The 20,228-nt window shown below is 36.6% G+C and overlaps 2 protein-coding genes across 2 annotated transcripts; both read right to left on the reverse strand.

Annotated features, from left to right (window-relative positions):
* Window positions 1–58: 58 nt before the first annotated feature.
* On the reverse strand, window positions 59–13,419 carry LOC124436409. The gene is made up of 36 exons (XM_046986331.1): window positions 12,838–13,419; window positions 12,624–12,686; window positions 11,996–12,104; window positions 11,582–11,710; window positions 11,461–11,512; window positions 8,585–8,679; window positions 8,318–8,467; window positions 7,935–8,015; window positions 7,766–7,861; window positions 7,524–7,644; window positions 6,910–7,019; window positions 6,718–6,835; window positions 6,286–6,475; window positions 6,107–6,200; window positions 5,864–5,920; window positions 5,737–5,759; window positions 5,078–5,204; window positions 4,845–4,889; window positions 4,718–4,770; window positions 4,569–4,635; window positions 4,407–4,472; window positions 4,084–4,269; window positions 3,922–3,999; window positions 3,276–3,386; window positions 3,053–3,128; window positions 2,897–2,966; window positions 2,780–2,822; window positions 2,309–2,383; window positions 2,156–2,235; window positions 1,973–2,084; window positions 1,657–1,776; window positions 1,419–1,575; window positions 1,187–1,350; window positions 1,007–1,073; window positions 882–945; window positions 59–772 (listed from the first exon to the last, which is right to left on the reverse strand). Exons 1-36 carry the CDS (start codon window positions 13,272–13,274, stop codon window positions 742–744), a joined length of 3,717 nt encoding a protein of 1,238 aa, XP_046842287.1. The 5' UTR covers window positions 13,275–13,419; the 3' UTR covers window positions 59–741.
* A 24-nt stretch (window positions 13,420–13,443) lies between these two features.
* LOC124437133 lies at window positions 13,444–20,226 on the reverse strand. The gene is made up of 18 exons (XM_046987145.1): window positions 19,990–20,226; window positions 19,253–19,390; window positions 18,925–19,184; window positions 18,727–18,832; window positions 18,129–18,308; window positions 17,938–17,997; window positions 17,749–17,853; window positions 17,577–17,683; window positions 16,870–17,119; window positions 16,392–16,793; window positions 16,102–16,242; window positions 15,703–15,950; window positions 15,487–15,592; window positions 14,653–14,997; window positions 14,394–14,578; window positions 14,136–14,331; window positions 13,853–14,056; window positions 13,444–13,790 (listed from the first exon to the last, which is right to left on the reverse strand). Exons 1-18 carry the CDS (start codon window positions 20,153–20,155, stop codon window positions 13,642–13,644), a joined length of 3,348 nt encoding a protein of 1,115 aa, XP_046843101.1. The 5' UTR covers window positions 20,156–20,226; the 3' UTR covers window positions 13,444–13,641.
* Between the last annotated feature and the right edge of the window lie 2 nt (window positions 20,227–20,228).

Consider the following 20,228-nt stretch of genomic DNA (forward strand, 5'->3'; position numbering starts at 1 on the left):
ATCTGTCGTCACCTAGCTGTAAACTTTGCCTATTGCATATCCTCATAGAAAATAACAATTAGACAAAATCTATTTATTTCATACAATAGATACAATACAATATAACTTAATGAAAATAACGTCATATTTAGGTGCGCAACAAAAAACCAATGTATCCTTTAATTACCAAAATTATACTACATCAATATCTGAGCTGCGGCGCTTAACAGAGAGCGGCGCTTAAGAGGGAGCGGCGCAAAAGCGAGCATTTACGGTAATTAAAACAAAGTCAATTCATACTGCCGTAGGAGCACTCAATTTTATTGTTTTCAAGACAAAAATTCGTCAGAGGTAAGTTTGTAACGTATACTTCATATTTTCCAATTATAATTAATGAAGTTGTATGGGGCAGGTCAGCTCGGCGCTAACCCTGTTGCCAGTCACTGAACTGAATGTAAATGGATGGGTAACTCCCGTAAAAATTTGAAAGGCCAGCAATTGAACAAGTCACAATCTTTCCACGCACGGTCCAAAGAAATTTCATCTACGAGATTTTACCATCATTACGTTGGCTGCAAGCATGTACAGGAATGTTTATCTTAAAGGTAGCATTCCAGTTTATGTTTAGTTCAATCATGCCAGCCAGCCACTGCGCCAGGCCTGTGGCCAGGCTGTTAAAAGAAAATTCTTCATTCCTATTCATGTTTCCATAGGTGAAAAGAAAGTTTCCATTTGCGCATGCGTCGGTTACTTTAGACTTCATCACGTGTCATCATATTCTAAATCTAAAATGCTAAGATAAAAACAAAACGTTGAGCTGGCAACAACTGTTTTAAAGTTTTACGTGCGTGTAAGATAACTGATTAAGAATACAATCTTGGACCTTTACGTTGCATTTATACCTTCGAATCAAAGATTCTTCGTTATCTCCACAGTTTTTCAACTCTTGCATAAAGAAACTTGTTCCTAAACATAGCAACAACAATCTAAGGGAGATTAAAAAGTATACGTAAAAATAAATTAATACCTTCATTCTCAGAGAACACCATCCATAGTTTTTTAACAAATTCGCGAATGGCGTCGCTCGCACTGTCCTAAAGGAAAATTTGAAAACATGATCATAACTCACGACCATATAAAACGTATCAAAATTAGGAACAATCAAGGATCAGTAGGTACAACGGATGGCTAAATTGCAATAACCTACTTCTATCAACTCTTCACTACTATCCCAGTCAGAAAATGCTTCATACGAATCGTCAGCGGTCTCCTCGTGACCGAATGGACAACCATCAGCACTGCCATTGGCCAAAGAATCTTGCAAGCGATCAAGGGCGACTGATTCTTGGATCATGCGGCTACAGGTTTCATCTATAAAGATAAGGGAATTATAAGAATGTTTATTGGGCAGATGTTAAGGACAATGATTTTATTATTACCCCCCGCTAAATCCTCGTCACTGTCGTTTTCGAGAAGAGATGATTCTGAAATAGGACTTGTGGGGATATCATTGGATAACAGCTGTAATTCTGACAACAATTGACCATTACTATCTTTCGAGCATTCTTCATCCAAGAAACGACAAAGACCAGGCTCCTGAAACACATCATTCATATATATGAAACATAATAATATTAAATCAGTCCTTCGCGATTATTTTCTTCATATTTTGCTTACGTAGTTCAGTCTAATACTGATGGCTTGAAAAATATTTTTCAAATAAACAGGCTTCTCGACGCACTTAAACATTGTTAGAAATGCTTGAAGAATTTGTTTCAACACTGTTTGATCAATGCTCTGTAAACGAAAGATAAAAACACGAGGTTTTTAGATACAACATAACGTCAATATTTTCACAAATTTGTTCAAGTATGTAAAAGTTTAGAAGAAAAATTTCGCTCTGTCAGTTTGATGCAGTTTGAAATATTGAATTTTCCACATCTTGCATGACGAACACTTCAAAAACAAAATTACATTCGCTCGGATAACTTACTCTTTGCAATATCAAGAAACTTAATTCCCAAATAGCCAGGTCAAAAAACTTGATGGCGTCCACGTTACAATCTCGTTTGTCATCAGGAAGTCCTCGAATAATTTTGTTAATGCTGTAAAATTTTAAAATAAAGCGAGGGTAAAATAGCTCGTGAAAAAAAATGGAGAGAAAGAAATATTTTACCTCAGGATAAGAGATTGAGAAACAGCCGCGTCGTCACAAAATGAATGAACAGAATGAACAAGAACTGGTAGCAACAAAATCTGTAAAAAAAAAAATTAACCGTGCAAGTGTAGAATTACTACATCACACGTTCTTTTGGGAAATATTTTAAACCTGAGAGATTTGTCCGCAGTTTTCAACGAAGTTGGTGATGAAACCATGCAATTCAACGAAGAGAAAACGCTCGACCTAAAACAGCGATGGATACTAAATTGCGATCTTTACAAATGCACACTTGCAACAAAGAAGAAAAATTAAAAACTCAATGGCACGACATTTTGCACAGAAAATGAAAATTAAAAACTCAATGGCACGACATTTTGCACAGAAAATGAAAATTAAAAACTCAATGGCACGACATTTTGCACAGAAAATGAAAATTAAACACTCAATGGCACGACATTTTGCACAGAAAATGAAAATTAAAAACTCAATGGCACGACATTTTGCACAGAAAATGAAAATCAAAAACTCAATGGCACGACATTTTGCACAGAAAATGAAAATCAAAAACTCAATGGCACGACATTTTGCACAGAAAATGAAAATCAACTTGCACGCAACATTTCAAATATTTAAAACTACCTGTCTGGCTCTCTCCGAGTAAGTGAGCCCTTTTGAAGAAAAGCTGCAAAAAAAACGTACGTACGAGTGTAAGAAATGTAATGAGGACCATAAAATGTTTCACAGACATCACTATACCATGAAAATTCATCCGAAGAAAATACAAGTCTTCGGTCCCAGTTCTCGTTATAGGTGCGCATCGCCGGTGCTGCAATGTCAAACACGTAAGTCAATGAAATTATCGAGGAATTGAGGAATACATGTCGTATAGTTGGGTTGTGTTTTTAAGCTTACCGCAAAGACTGTCGGGATGTGCATGCAAAAACAACGCCACAATCACGTCACACACAACGGCATCGGTTAGGTTTTTCTTTCGAAAACGAGAAAAGAAATGACATAAATTATTAAACTACGAGCAACGTGCCAGTTTAAAGATAAATTTACAGAAGACAGAACTATCAGTTGTAACATTCGGTTTGGTCTTCTTAAAAAATTCATCAGAACATTAAAAATCAACCTCTTTCAAGTGTACGTCAAGGGGTAAGAATACTTGTCTCGCAAGAACAACCTCAAGCGAACTGATTGTTATTCTGTCGTAAATAACGACGTTACGCAAGGAGCTCAAAATCTGCAATAACAACAAAAACACATGCATAGTTGAAATGATCAGAGAGAAAATACAGTAAACAAGTAAAACACATGCATGGTTGAAATGATCAGAGAGAAAATACAGTAAGTAAATAAAACACATGCATGGTTCAAATGATCAGAGAGAAAATACAGTAAGTAAATAAAACACATGCATGGTTCAAATGATCAGAGAGAAAATACAGTAAGTAAATAAAACACATGCATGGTTCAAATGATCAGAGAGAAAATACAATAAGTAAATAAAACACATGCATGGTTCAAATGATCAGAGAGAAAATACAGTAAGTAAATAAAACACATGCATGGTTCAAATGATCATAGAGAAAATACAGTAAGCCAATATACGCTTCAATCCAAAGATCATTGAGTGAAGTCTTAAACATAAATTGAAGAAATATAAACCATATTGCCATCATGGCCGTGGTGATAATTGATACTTTACAGGTGCAAGACTTCAACATAATGGATATTTCACCATGCAAGCATGCAAATTTATATTGTTTCCTGATTACCTTTGGTAACCACGCCTGAAGACCATTGTTCACAGAACAAAAAACAGTCATGGCCGAACGACGGCAGCATTCAACATCCTGAAATTTACGATCACGTGATCCATCAAATATGGATTTCGACAACAAGTTTTTTTTATCAAGATAGTGACATAACAGGCAAACCTTCCACGTGGACGGCGGCTGATCCATGAACTGGCGTAATTTTCCCGCATGCGCGATGGAATATTTCAATGCAATGCAACCAGCGAAGAAGTACAAAGGGGTGTCACGTGACAAATACTGTGACCAGAAATCAACAAGTATGGAAATATCAAACCATCGAATTGTCTCCGTTATCAAAGGTAATATCTAAGAATTTGTCGAAAACAAAACAAAACACAACAAACTATAATGGTCAAACATGACTTGGCAGAAATTATGTTGTACCTTCATCATTCCCGTCTTCTACATTGAAAACCGACTGTTTATCATTTTTTTTCCTTTACCTGTTGGCTCATTCGCCGAAGTTCCCATCGACTATCCTCAAGACATTCAATGGTCTGCATAAATATCTGAACAAATACGCCAAATACACAATAATCTACTTAAAAAATCTTACACTAAACTGCCACATGTATTGAAAAATAGAACATTCAAGTATTTAATACCTTGGTAAATATTTCATAAAACAAGTTTGATTTAAGCAGTCGTTGATTCGCTACAGCTTTCGCTAGTCTACAATGTACGAGAAAAATTCCTTGTCACTTAACAATATCTAGAATTTTACACATATTTATTTGTGAAAAAAATGTCCCACCTTCCGTGTAGGTCTCTGGGAGAGGAAAGGCTCGGGCTTTTCACACTTTTAGACTGCAATACACCGCATAATAAAGACAAAAATGAGAAAAATAATCTTCAAGAGTATGCATGTCGAAGGAGCTCACTTGTGAAACATCCATCAGCTTTGCCTTGTTTATCATTGTGTCAGCCTAAAAAATTGATCATATTAAAAATTTTAGCATTGACTTTCAAGTAATAAGAAGCTAAACAAGGTAAGCCTAAAAATTGATCATATTAAAAATTTTTAGCATCGACTTTTACACATAAAAAATCACATAAAAAATTTTAGTATCGACTTTCAAGTAATAAGAAGCTAAACAATGTAAACGGGACGTACGAAGTAAGAGTTATCATGAGCTTTGTTGACGGTTCGTATCTTCTTTGGAGGCAATTTGCCGACTGTAGACTGTCGGAAAAGACGGAGGGGCGACGTCTTGTTAAACGATGTAGTGCGTTTACGGTAACTGAAGGAAATCAGTAATTTATATTTAAAACAAGAAAGAGACCTTCAACAATCACGACATCTCGACATGGTTTTTTCACGTATGTGATCGTGTTTAAAGTGTCTTTTTGACGTATGTGATCGTGTTCAAAGTGTCTTTTTGACGTATGTGATCGTGTTCAAAGTGTCTTTTTGAAGTATGTGATCGTGTTCAAAGTGTCTTTTTGACGTATGAGATCGTGTTCAAAGTGTCTTTTTGACGTATGTGATCGTGTCCAAAGTGTCTTTTTGACGTATGTGATCGTGTTCGAAGTGTCTTTTTGACGTATGAGATCGTGTTCAAAGTGTCTTTTTGACGTATGTGATCGTGTTCAAAGTGTCTTTTTGACGTATGTGATCGTGTTCAAAGTGTCTTTTTGACGTATGTGATCGTGTTCAAAGTATCTTTTTGACGTACGAGATCGTGTTCAAAGTGTCTTTGACGTACGAGATCGTGTTCAAAGTGTCTTTTTGACGTATGAGATCGTGCTCAAAGTGTCTCTTTCATCAATTACCTGCTGTTCGAGTATGTCTCAACCTTAACAAAAAAGGAATTGAAAAATTTGAGATGATGCCGACAGTCACAGGAATAAGTAGGAACGAATAGGAATAAAAATGGATAGAAAAGATCTTGTCTTTTACCTCTTCTTTACGGGTACCAGGCGCACTAGAACGACCGGATATTTTCGGATCTTCTTCCTTCACAAAAAAAAAACAACAAGAAACGCGTGAAAAACTGTTATAAAACAACGTAGGTCACATGTAAACATGACAGCCATAAGTGTTTTCCATTGTACAGCAAACAGAACGTGATCAGCAATAATGAATTTTCTCACTATGATTCAATGGATAACAATGGATATTAATGACGTCTGTGTACATTACCAATACTTCATTGACAGAGCTAGTGGAGGGTAATGAACATGAAGAATCTCGTCCCGTATAACTAGGTATTGACCAATGTTTAGTGAGTCGAGATCTAGGAAGATTTAAAGCAAGATTAAGTAAAATTTAAGCTCTCAATACAGTCTGTTTATTTACAAACATGTAGAGTAAAGTCTTACCTTTTCAACATTGCTTCATCCATCGACATTGATGCATTTCGAGGTGAATACGATAACGCATAAGATGGAAACATGTAGTGTATATGATTAGCGATAAGATATTTCAAGATTAGTTCATAGGCAAACAAACGGCCTTCTCTCCACTCCCAAGTGGAAGCTAGAGTGCTGTTAAAACACATTTCGTTGTCCTCTAAAGATGAAAATAAACACCATCAACAACAAAGACTACCAACAAATTAAACTATAATCACTTCATTTCATGGGCGTCAATCCTGCGATAATCGGCGGGGGGGGCCATATTCCCTCATTCAGTTATGCCAGGCTGATTTCTTTTGAAAATGAAATTGTGTTTTAGCCATGCCAAAAAATTAACACAGGATTGACGCCAATGTTTCATTTTATCGCTAAGTGACTTCACACAACCAAGTTGACCTTTCATCATTTTGCCGACGGACAGGATGCTTGGTCGTTGATATTTTGATGATGATCGAGGCAGGAATTCTTCTCCATTTACGTATTTGAAATAAACAACGTCTCTTCGAAGGTTTTTCTGCGAGAGAAATACGAGAAATCAACTTGCATCGTGTGTGATAAAGAATACAGCCGGTAGTTTATGATGTTTACTTTAGGATGTCTTTTGTCCTCGGCGTCAGTGGCAGTTGATGTCTCCCAATGTTCACAAAGGCATCTTAAAACAAGCTTAAAAGTCTCCGGTGCATCCGTATCTTTCATCACTGAAACAGAGAAGTCCGCAATGATTAGAGAAGAAGCTACTCGTTCATGTTTACATTGTACAGTGCAACCTCCACTTTCATGGCGTGAAAATTACATTGTACAGTGCAACCTCCACTTTCATTTCGTGAAAATTACATTGTACAGTGCAACCTCACTTTCATGGCGTGAAAATTACATTGTACAGTGCAGTCTCCACTTTCATTGCGTGAAAATTACATTGTACAGTGCAGCCTCCACTTTCATTGCGTGAAAATTACATTGTACAGTGCAACCTCCACTTTCATTGCGTGAAAATTACATTGTACAGTGCAACCTCACTTTCATGGCGTGAAAATTACATTGTACAGTGCAGTCTCCACTCTCATTGCGTGAAAATTACATTGTACAGTGCAGCCTCCACTTTCATTGCGTGAAAATTACATTGTACAGTGCAACCTCCACTTTCATGGCGTGAAAAAATGAAACTTTCAATTTGAGATACAAAACATCATGAGTATATGTACCAAGATGTTTGAAGACGATACTGCTGGCTTGCCTGACTGTCGACGCAGGATGCATGAGATAGAGATTAAAAGTTGAGAAATAAAGTAACCAACGCTCCATTAAAAGTTGTACAGGAATACGCTACAAAAATAAAAAATGTTTAGATCGTTTGTTACAGTTACTGTAAAAAGCAGTTTGCAATGAGCGAGTTGCTTCATCAAAACTCGACATAAACTGTTCAATGAAGAGGTTGAAACATTACCTTAATCAAAAACACACTGACTTCCAAAAGGCCTTGAGCTTCGTACGCATCAAGAAATGTAAAGTCATCCCGTAATGCAGCGTGATGAGGCAATTTCTGTGTTAAAAACAATCAGCCATTTGCAAGAAACAAAGGAAGCTAACTATGTAGACAGTTGAAACGGACGTACTTCGTATGATTGCATTTTCATATCGATACCAGTGCCTTTGCAAAGATGAATGATAACTTGCCGAAACGATTTCTGCATGTACTGAAAGGAAAAATAACACGATGGTATGAGTACATATATATGACGTCATGATGACATCATATCAGATGAGGATTAAGAAAGAGCGCAATTTCCATTCATCTCTTTCTTTCGATAAACTATTGATCGCATTTGAAAGATTTTACGTGCTGTATACGAGCAGAAATCTAAACCAAATTCTGTTTTACTCGTCATAATTGAATTGTTCAGCAAAACAAGAAGACAGCGATGCAATTTGATAAACAAGACCAGAATTTTAAACCAATGCATATGCAAAACGGAAGCAGACAAGCTGCTCTCACTACCTGAGCTTCCGAGCGAGACAATATTGAAATAAACGCTTTCGAAGCGTGTTCCCTGATGCTCAACTGAGGATGAGAAAGTAAAGAAAATACAACTGTATATAGAGAGTTGACAATGAACTCTGGAAGTCTTGGTAAACGCTTGCTGCCAAACTAGACAAAATAAACAACATAAAATACTTGCTGTACGTATAGTTTGGCAAAAACAGTGTATTGTACAACGAGCTAAAAAATACGGTATTTGTTTGAAAAACTGTCAACGCAAAATACCTTAATATACATTTGACATTTTGAAGACGACGACACATCAGAATTCATTAAAGATTGATTGTCAACATGAAAACCTTTTATAATTGTCGTCATACCTTAACATAATTTAAATATGTATTTGATCATATTGAGCAACAAACGTTATTTACCTAATATACGTAACACAAATAACATGTATAACATTCGCAACACACGCAACATATATAACACATACAAGTACAACATAGGTATCATGTGTAACGTGTGTAACGTATGTAACATAGTAACATGTGTAACATACGCAACATATATAACACATACAAGTACAACATAGGTATCATGTGTAACATGTGTAACGTATGTAACATACGTAACATGTGTAACATACGCAACATATATAACACATACAAATTACAACATAGGTACATGTGACACGTATGTAACATATGTAACATGTGTAACATACGCAACATGTATAACACATACAAGTACAACATAGGTATCATGTGACGTGTGTAACGTATGTAACATACGTAACATGTAACATACGCAACATACATAACACATACAAGTACAACATAGGTATCATGTAACGTGTAACGTATGTAACATACGTAACAAGTGTAACATACGCAACATGTATAACACATACAAGTACAACATAGGTACCATGTGTAACATACGCAACATGTATAACACATACAAGTACAACATAGGTATCATGCGTAACGTGTGTAACGTATGTAACATACGTAACATGTGTAACATACGCAACATGTATAACACATACAAGTACAACATAGGTATCATGCGTAACGTGTGTAACGTATGTAACATACGTAACATGTGTAACATACGCAACATGTATAACACATACAAATTACAACATAGGCATGTAACATGTGTAACGTATGTAACATATAACACATACGCAACATGTATAAACATACAAATACAACATAGGTGACATGTGTAACGTATGTAACATACGTAACATGTAACATACGCAACATGTATAACATGTAACATGTAACATATGGTACATATGGGACACATACAACATAGGTATCAACACATGTAACATGTGTAACATAACATATATAACAATTACAACATAGGTATCGCGTATGTACCATGTGTAACATACGGTACAACATAGGTATCAACATGTGTAACATGCATGTAACATGGTAATCAACATACGTATACATGTGACATAACGTAACATGTAACATACGCAACATGACACATGAACAACAAGTATACATATGTACACTGGTGTAACATATGCGAACAATATGTAACACATACAATAGGTATCACATGTAACATAACATGTGTAACATACAACACGTTATCATATGTAACACAATGTGTAACATACGCAACATGTATAAATAACGTCACGTAACATATGTAACGTATGTAACAACATGTAACATAACATGTAACAACATACAAATGTAACATGTACGTAAATTGCGTAACATACGTGCAACCCATACATAACATAATAACAGTGCATAACATGCGTTGGCAACCAAAACACCATTAACAACATACATGTCCCAAACATGGGATTGTAAAACACAACATAGTAACAGGTACAACATAGGTATCAACACCCATTTTGGCACATGCCAACGGAACATGTAACATCATGAGATAGGCATGATCATACAACATTACAAAACGCGGTGAACATGATTACAACATAATGTGATGACATACAACAACATATACCATGCGTAACCCATTAACACAACATGTATTCATAGGAGTACAAGATTGTAACATAATATTGTACAAAACATTAACAAACATGCCCCATGGTAACATGTGGATGTATAAACACCAACTTGCCCCAAACCATGCAACATGGACAACATAACCCACCCCTACAACCCGGGAACATGTAACTACATCCAACCATTGTATCACCAACAACCACCATATGAACATACGGAACATAACATAACCCAACCCGTATGTAACATACCATGTGGCAACCCATGTGTAACATGCAACATGTATAACACACCAACATAGGTACAAACACCCATACCACATACCAACCCACATACGTAACATGTGGCAACACACCCAACATAGGCAAATACGCAACATGGAATCCCCAGTATGGTAACATGAACATATTACCAACCAACGTAACATACCATGCAACATGTATATACAATAAACATAGGTATGTTGCAACATGTATAACACATACAAATTACAACATAGGTAATGGTAACGTATGTAACATACAGTGTAACATACAACATATATAACACATATAAATTACAACATAGGTATCATGTGTAACGTGTGTAACGTATGTAACAACATGTGTAACATAAACATGTATAACACATACAAATTACAACATAGGCATGTGTAACATCAACATGTATACATACCAACATACAACATACATATAACACATACAAAACAACATAGGTATCATATGTGTTGTATGTAACATACGTAACAAGTGTAACATACGCAACATGTATAACACATACAAGTACAACATAGGTATCATGTGTAACGTGTGTAACGTATGTAACATACGTAACATGTGTAACATACGCAACATGTATAACACATACAAGTACAACATAGGTACCATGTGTAACATACGCAACATGTATAACACATACAAGTACAACATAGGTACCATGCGTAACGTGTGTAACGTATGTAACATACGTAACATGTGTAACATACGCAACATGTATAACACATACAAGTACAACATAGGTACCATGGGTAACGTGTGTAACGTATGTAACATACGTAACATATGTAACATACGCAACATGTATAACGTGAATAACGTATGTAACACACGTAACATTTGCAACAAAAGTTATATATTTCATATCATATACCCATAATGGCACCCTCTTTGGCCTGCCAAGATGAAGTTTTACTTTTACATATCTGTAAGCAAAAAGGTAGGGAAATTAAAACATAGATGTGACATTAGAAGTTCAATTTTATGATTCATACCTGCTCTAATTCAATAAATACACAATCAAGCTGCGGAATGTTAAAGCATTCAATGATTCTGGAAAGTCGAGATGCACAAGCAATTCTAATGGCTGACCACACATCGGTAAGCCCAGTCACAACCACATTCTATTGTAATTCAAAAATTACAAGATAAAAAAGTATGTGGTTCATTGCAAAGTGGATCATCCCAAACACCCTCCCCTCCCCCATTGGGAAATGAACATAACCATCCCAAACACCCTCCCCTCCCCCATTGGGAAATGACATAACCATCCCAAACACCCTACCCCCCTCCCCCATTGGGAAATGAACACAACCATCCCAAATACCCTCCCCTCCCCCCAATAGGGAAATGAACTTAACCAGTATTATAGATAAAAATAATTGAAAGATAAAATTATTTACTCTTACTTTCACAAGGTCAAATATGCTTGACTCAAACCCTTCTACTGCAACTACTTTCAACCAGTCAAGAATGTGAATCAATGTTTGGTTGCGAACAACAGGATAGTTGGATGCTATAAAGTGTTATATTTATAGTTTTACCAAATTAGAATACTATAAAAAGTAACTGATTCAGGTGTAAGTAATCCCAAACATTCCAGTTTTAGTTAAAAAGATAAACATTTGATTATACATGCTACACACAGTCAAACCTGTATTAAATGGACCTCTATGAAGAAGCCATCCTGTATTAAGCATACACTTTGTAAAGTCCAAAATTTGATTGTATAAAGCTAATTTGTAAAATTAACCCTCAATCGAGCAAACACCTTCATTAAGCAGACACTATTCACTTCCACAAGGGTGTAACAGGTTTTTCTGTATTCGGCAAAGTAGGTTAAATATTTAATGCTCAGCTTCAGTATTTATAACAGAACTACTTCACACATACTATCTTAACTTGTATAGTATCTATCCATACTCAGAAACAAAACATCTTGGAATGAATGAGAATCAAGATACCTTGTTTCTTACAAGAAATTTTAACATTGTGTTGACATCAATTATGAGATTAATATTGTTTGGGATACATACCTTTGAAAGAGCATTGGTCAAGCTTTTAAGCAATTTCTCGGAAAGATATGTTTGGCAAGCATACCTAATAATAAACATATAACATTTCCATACAAACCAACAGTTATTAGGGAGTATAAATTATTGGAAAGATGATGACAGGAATAAATGATTATACTACTTTTGCAAAACATAAGAACAGCACAATTAAACAGCTATTTGATTTTGATACGTGCCATTTCACTACATCATCAAGCAATTCGTTAATTCTTCCTTTGAATTTGCTTTGAATACCCAAAGAGGAAGATCGTCCCATTTTTGAATGTTGACAAGCAAGTTTCGTTGAATTCGTGTCTCCGTGAATAGGTTGCTCTGACCAACCATAGCGTCTTTCAAACAGATAAAACGTGAACCTGTTCAAGTCTTGTTGATCGATGAAAACTTCTTGTGGTTTCACACGAGGAAAGGGATTTGAATTTGCTCCAGTAGTTGGGCTATTTGTCAACCATTGAGTATCCAAATCTTGATCTCCTAGACACATCTGCATCGGACTCAAGGAATTGCAAAATTTTTGAAGAATTTTCACCTCATCTTCAACATTATGAGCATTCTCTATATCTTGCAGAGGATTGAATACATCCATGAGAACAGTGAGCAAGGAATTTTGAATCATTCAATAATTTAGCTACGTATAATTATCCGAAACAAGTTTACAGACTTGAAACGATGAGCCGGGCATTTTGAAAAATGATTTATTATCATCACTGAGTGCCACTGAAAAGCCCAGCATCAATGCACTTGTCTTTATGTAAAAATCACAACATGTAAAACATGCAAGTCTATTTCTTCTTTCATAGTTTCAATATCTATTCTTTTTATGTTTCTCCAATATTTATCCTCAAATAAATAACACCTGTCGCGAACATGACAGTACCCTAATGTTACCCTATTTACCCCCAAGGTTACCATGGGTGCCACTGATCTTATAACAATGAAACAACAGCACATTGCCAGTCCTCGTTATTCTTTGAAGAATTAATTCAGCTTTTTCTCAAAACAATATCAATCCATAACTTTAAGCTTCCGACATCCGAATAAATGCCATATTTCCTAGTCATTGAGCAGCCCACACCCCAACTTGTTATACCAACTAAGGTCCAAGCTCCGAGGATTTCACAAACCAGGGGACCTGAAAGAAAAAGAAAAATCTCAATATTTAACATGGGTGCCTCCACTTACACATCACTATACCTCCTGTGTCCCCAAGACATTCTTGTACAGTGCTGTTCCTCGCTTTTACGCATATAATCCCCTTCTTAATCATATGTGTACCATAATAATCAGCGCATTGCTGTTGATCAACAATGTCCACTTCGTGAAAACTGTATGTTTGAGATATGCACGGACGATAAGATCCTTTATAGGTTCCCCAACCAAGAATAAGGCATTTTCTACCTGGGAAAGACATGACAAATTTTATTCGCACATTTCGAAGTAGCCCAACTTCATCACGTCTAAAAATAATATACAAAACCTCTCAATAAATGCGAAGTGGTGAACTGCAGGTGAGGCAAAGGGACTTGCATAAGGCATGCAGATGTCTGAAGAGTATTTCTGTCATCAAATCGTACAATAGATATATCATATTTTCCAGAGTTCACACCGGACATAGAGTGATGAATTATATTATTGATTCTACTAATAAGACGGCGCGAGCTTGGAAAGAACAACTACAATGGAGAAAAAGAAATTAGTGACCGTGAACTTTGATAAATGAATACAGCAGTAACACCTTTACAGAGTGAATCCATACACGAAACAAACACAAGGTACTGGTAACGACATGACCAGGAGCGATAAGAGTACCACCGCAGACGCATCTGTCCCACAAAATTATTAAGACGTGCCATGGCCATTGTTGGTCGTTTGGAGCTGAGAAATTTCTAAATCCGCAAGTTTCCTCAATTGCTTTTGGATCTGTGGGAAAAAATCGTTCATCAGGAAAAAAGTGAGGAAAAATAAAGATTTAATTAAGTAAATAATCAGGCAACCTTTTTGACAAACAAACGGCAACTTTTTATGACATCCAACTGTTCTATACTTTGTCTCGCCGAAACGTTTTCTTTCGGCTCGCATACAGGTCGGCTCAGTGAATATTCCCGACTTGTTGTACAAAACACCTTTTTCAGAGTAAAGTCTGCCAGAAGGGCAGCTCCTCACTCCAAACCACGCGTGACGTCCACGAGGCAAAATAACGCTTGTTGCATTCGTATTCGTGATCAACCGTGCTTCTACAATTCGACACAGAGTTGAAGCTTCATGCCAGGTGACTTCGGTTGGGTGATAATACAGACACTGTCCTTTAACTAGATTCCAGTCTTTTTGGCATTCGCCATCTTGAAAAAGAGGGCAAAAACTAAGGTTATTTTTTTCGTTTACAGCAAACAATGACCCATAATTTTCCAACGGAGAGTATTAGTCAAATTCAAGTTGCCGTTCACAGGAAATCTCATCAAATTACAAAATGATATCTAGAACTTGATATGTGTTCTAATAGCAGACGCTTCCCACGTCAAACAAGTCAATATCCCAGGGGCCGGCCGAATATAGCTATTCATTGGATAGCAAATTTATTTGAACGTTCAAAAAATCTCTGATGAAAGAAAATCATACGATTTTAACTGTGCAATCACTGAAATAAAACATTGTTTCGAGGATCGCAAAATTTCTTTATCGCAAGAAAAATATAAACACCATTTCTACAAGTTTGAAAATTTTCGCTTTTCGATGGATAACGCTATCTAGGCTTCGTGCAAACGTCCCCAGGCATGTATTAGAGAAAAAAATGGTAATAACATGAAATTGTGCATTGACAAATCACGTGCCTGTATGTTTCTTGACACGGGAATGACACGCCCCAGGTGAGATGACGATTTCTCGCAAAGCAATTTTGGCAGCAGTAAAATTGTAAATGATTGCTTCAAAGAGAACCTAAAACGAATACAGAAATGTTCACGTTAACTAGTAGCAACATGTAAAAAAATTTACTATAAACTCGTAGGTTTGCCAAAACGACGAACGCGAAACATTTCTTTTCTCGCCTGATAAGTTTCACAAGATGAAGGTACGATCGTGACTTGATGAAAACGCCACGATCCGTCATATTCTGCGTCACGTTGAAACATAAGCGTTCGCTTCCCAGCAGCACTTTTGTATACGTTGAACTGTTCGGCTGAAGAACCTTGAAAAAAGATTTTGAATACCACACACCGCTGACCACGTAAGGATGGGCTCTTAAGCGCAGCAGGATATCCACGTCGCAAGCGTTTTACGATTTTGAAAAATCTATCTGCAAAAAAGAGAGAAGATAACTTAAGTGCAGAAGAAATTTCACTTTGTTCAAATAGCAAAGTATCTTGCACATCTAAAAAGAAATGATGATGCAGAAGTTAGAAAAAGGGATATTATTGTTTAAGACAGTAAGAAAGACAATTGGATACCTGCGTGTTGAAGGGGTGGAAAATGCTTGTATTCTTCGGAACCATAGCGAGATACAGTCCACCAGTATTTAGCATAGCTACCGACGCTGTTAAAGCCACACTTATTCCAATGATTCAAATCGCATTTTATTTTGCCGCTTTCTAACAACAACGACAAAAACGTCAGTACGAATTAAACTACAGAAATAAGTTTTATGAAAAGTGAATTCAAAAAAGTAGTCATCATTTATCGACTGCCGTCACATGCAAACTGTGACGACAGCATTACAAATCTAGGATATAAAATGCACCTACCAGAAGGCAACAAAGAGCAAATATTATCGGTCCCTCCAGCAATCCAGAATTGGCCAAAATTTGCATGTCTCCTAGTCGATACAACAAACATGGAATCTTTTCCCGCCAACCATGAAAGATGCGTTCTATAAAAAGATTCATCAACGTGTTACCGTCACACAACCACCGCTGGCTACGTCGACCTGTGGCGCATCGGCTCAAATGCAGCTCTTGCAAACTTGATCCTCCATTTTCCAAACAAGCATTTCTAGTCACGGCAACCAGCTGCTGATCACGTGTCCATTTGAAACGTTGGCTCGTGTCTTCTTTGTTACATTGAGCGTAGGTGAATTTTGATTGGCTTGACATGAGCGTAAGACATTTTTGTAGAGTTGATTCAAAAATTTGAAAAACGTGATCTGTTTAAGAAAAAAATTAATAATCATTACGCCCATTTTACAAGGTTGCATATTAAAACACACTACGTAAAACTACCTTTTTCAGTGGGAAATGGATTGCTAGGGACAACAGGTGCTACAATGGGAACTTGGGTAATATTCTCGATAAAGTCAACATGGAGTGAAGTTCGTCTTAAGACAATGATATCCTGCTTGAAGTTGGAATTTGTTATTGAACCAAAAGCATGTAGAACCCAACTGTCAAGAATATTGTTCATACAAACAACATAACCGTAATGTATTTCACTTTGATTCATTATTGAAGAACTGTTGACACGTAGGCAAATCTATAAAATCACAAATTTACACACCATATTTAACAATTTACACACAATATCGAACAATTCACACACCATATCAAACAATTCACACACCATATTGAACAATTCACACACCATATAAAACAATTCACACACCATATCAAACAATTCACACACCATATCAAACAATTCACACACCATATTAAACAATTCACACATCCTATCGAACAATTCACACACCATATAAAACAATTCACACACCATATCAAACAATTCACACACCATATTAAACAATTCACACATCCTATCGAACAATTCACACACCATATCAAACAATTCACACACCATATCAAACAATTCACACATCATATCAAACAATTCACACAACATATCAAACAATTCACACACCATATCAAACAATTCACACACCATATCGAACATTAGTTACACTTCTCGAGGATCAACACTTCGCAGGCCTATTTACCTCAGTTTTCAAGTCAAAGACCATCGAGAAAGACGATCGTAATTTATGCCTACATAAACCACTTGATAGAATAGTCGCAGCGATTTCAAGGATTTTCTTTTCCTGTGCTACATGCATAAAATAAAGAAATGCAAAAAAAAAATAAAATGCGATGACTGCAAGTGATTCTTACCCAATAAATAACAATTTAAGACTTGATTTTGAAGCTGCAAATTCGATGGAAGGCAAACTTTATGTTCCTGGCCTTCGGTGACGGAACCGTTTACTCGTAACAAACCTTGAAAATTTTAAACATCCAAGCAAGTTCATTTTACTTCATATGTTCAAGTTATTTCATTGTTACAGCAAAACAAAGAAATACCCAAATCTTTGAATAAAGCAACAAAGCTGTCCTTTCTTTTCATTCTTCTTTTCTTGTTAGCTAATCACAGAGAATGCTGGTCAATGAGAATTCGTAATGTGTGAATGGGGGAGGGGAGGGTGGGGGCGGTTGGATGGGAGGTATTAATTGAAATCACATATCAGCGTAATTCATCAGCGAGAAAAACCTACTTCGGGAACTTTTTGCACACTCTTCTGTCGTAAGCAGCCAATCAGAGTCAACTCGAATAGCTGAACAAGAACGTTGTGATTGGCTAACGTAAGGCAAAGCCACCAACCAAGGCCAGGCATAACTCATTGGAAGGTGTGGAACTTCACCAACAAATCCAGGAAAGCCAACTCCGCAAATTTCTATATTACGGAAAAAAATTGTAACTTTACGAAAGCATTAGGTTTTTCGTGAACTTAAAACAATCGAGTCTCGAACAGCCAATGCACATTCTAAACATTTCAACAGCGAGCCATTTAATTAAATACTCAATTATCATAAAGAGCGCTGCATTTAATTTAACTCTATAGAAAAAGGTTGCCACTCAAAAAGAAACTGTATAATTATCTTTAAGACTGTTGCAAGGCAGTTCCGTGTTGATCGAGAGCAGCTGTAGTCGATCCGCTTAGACTGTTGCAAGTCAAATCTCATGTGTAGACTTTAGGATTAAAAAAACGAATCCTCGCGCATGGCGCCTTCCGTCTCTATTGACGATAAACGCATTCATCGTCAAAACCATCTTTTCCTATGCAACCTCTTCGTATTATTTGGCAAGGTTACCTGAAGAATTTGTTGACGATGTCTCGCATACTCCACGAGATAAAGTAATATTATCCAGTGCTATATCCCCACGGTGTCCTTTACCACAGACGCCTTCAAATTCTATCTTCATTATCATAAAAAAACCCAGAATAAATAATTATCTATCCCGTACTTTATTGATCATTTGTCAAAACCTTCTAGGTAGGTGTATCTCACCACAAATCTCGAGCTGCAGGCGACAGTGACACGAGCTAAATGCCAAACTTTACCAAGATTTCCATTCAATGTCAATAGCTGTTTTCGTTTTGTCGAGCCTCTGACTTTCCTCGCGTTAACTTTAAGCTTTCCGACGCCATCACCCCAGGCATGGATGGCAAACTGCAAACAGTAAATGAAAGGAGGGAAAACGGGACTCTTTAATCTCGCCATATCTCCCTGTTTCCTAGGGTGCGACGTCTCAATGTAAATGAAGAAACCTGTGGAATTATGAAAAATAGTTCTGTCGAAATGTTTGCACCAAAAAAGCAATCAATATGCAGCATACCTTTTCCAATCAAATCGCCATTGGGTCCGGTATTGGCACTCGGCGTTCTTGTCCTCCTAATCATCCAATTAAAATCGTCCTTTCTTTTTACGTTGCGAAATCCGCACCAACCATAATCAAAGCTGCAGTCAAATACAACTAAAACAACGTTGTTTCATTCGTATAGATTTTTCAATCTCAAAATCGCACTTAATGAAGGAGAATTTCTCTATTGATCAACACTTTAGAATTGGAACCGTTAAGGGATCGTGTCTAAAACACCACACGAGTACATACGAGTACATACGACTAACATACGAGTACATACGAGTGACATACGACTATATAGGGTTAGGTTTAGGGTTAGGTGTTTTAGTCACGACCCCGTTAAGGTGAACGCATACGCATCAACATATTGTTTTGACGTGCTAAAATTGGATTATGAAGTCGGCATGTCTCATGCAGTACAGTACTACATTTTATCTACGAATTTTATTAAAACAATGATACCCATAAAAAACTCAATAAACGTCTGAAACGTCTCTTCAAAGAAGTTAAACATATTATATAGCGGCAACACAATGAACAAACCTAGAAAATAAATTCTAAAGAAAGTTACCATTAAGCTAAAGGTCGACATTACCGTGACACGATTAGTTATAACATATCACTACTAAACGATCACATAAATATTAGCGTTTCGTTATTACGATCAATTAACACATACGACTTTTTTATCCTATGTAAACATAGCATACCATTACTTCGAGGTTTTCTTAAAAACTTCTCGCCATGAAGTTTCGCGATTTCGTAAATGCCACGAGTCGGTTCATGAGGCGCAATGATTATGCCGTTAATTAGCGTACACGACGCATAAAATAATGTAAATATAAGCCAAGGACGCGCGCTGAAATTGACGCACATTTGTTTTGTTTAAGACGTGAGTAACGATGATCAGAGTTATGGAGTGAAAAGCGCTTTGTTGTTCAATGATAAA

Source organism: Xenia sp. Carnegie-2017, unplaced genomic scaffold (assembly GCF_021976095.1).
Source record: "Xenia sp. Carnegie-2017 unplaced genomic scaffold, XeniaSp_v1 HiC_scaffold_16, whole genome shotgun sequence".
Lineage (NCBI taxonomy): Eukaryota > Metazoa > Cnidaria > Anthozoa > Malacalcyonacea > Xeniidae > Xenia > Xenia sp. Carnegie-2017.

Bases quoted from the DNA above. Each gene is read 5' to 3' on its own strand.
- LOC124436409 (XM_046986331.1), bottom strand. From the start codon at position 13,274: ATGATTCAAAATTCCTTGCTCACTGTTCTCATGGATGTATTCAATCCT. The intron at 6,836-6,909 runs GTAAACATCATA...TTTCTCTCGCAG, and splicing joins AGGACAAAAGACATCCTAAA to AAAAACCTTCGAAGAGACGT. The intron at 3,387-3,921 runs GTAATCAGGAAA...TTGTTATTGCAG, and splicing joins TTCAGGCGTGGTTACCAAAG to ATTTTGAGCTCCTTGCGTAA.
- LOC124437133 (XM_046987145.1), bottom strand. From the start codon at position 20,155: ATGTGCGTCAATTTCAGCGCGCGTCCTTGGCTTATATTTACATTATTT. The intron at 18,833-18,924 runs GTGAGATACACC...ATGATAATGAAG, and splicing joins CCTGCAGCTCGAGATTTGTG to ATAGAATTTGAAGGCGTCTG. The intron at 14,332-14,393 runs GTGTTACTGCTG...TCTCCATTGTAG, and splicing joins TATGGATTCACTCTGTAAAG to TTGTTCTTTCCAAGCTCGCG.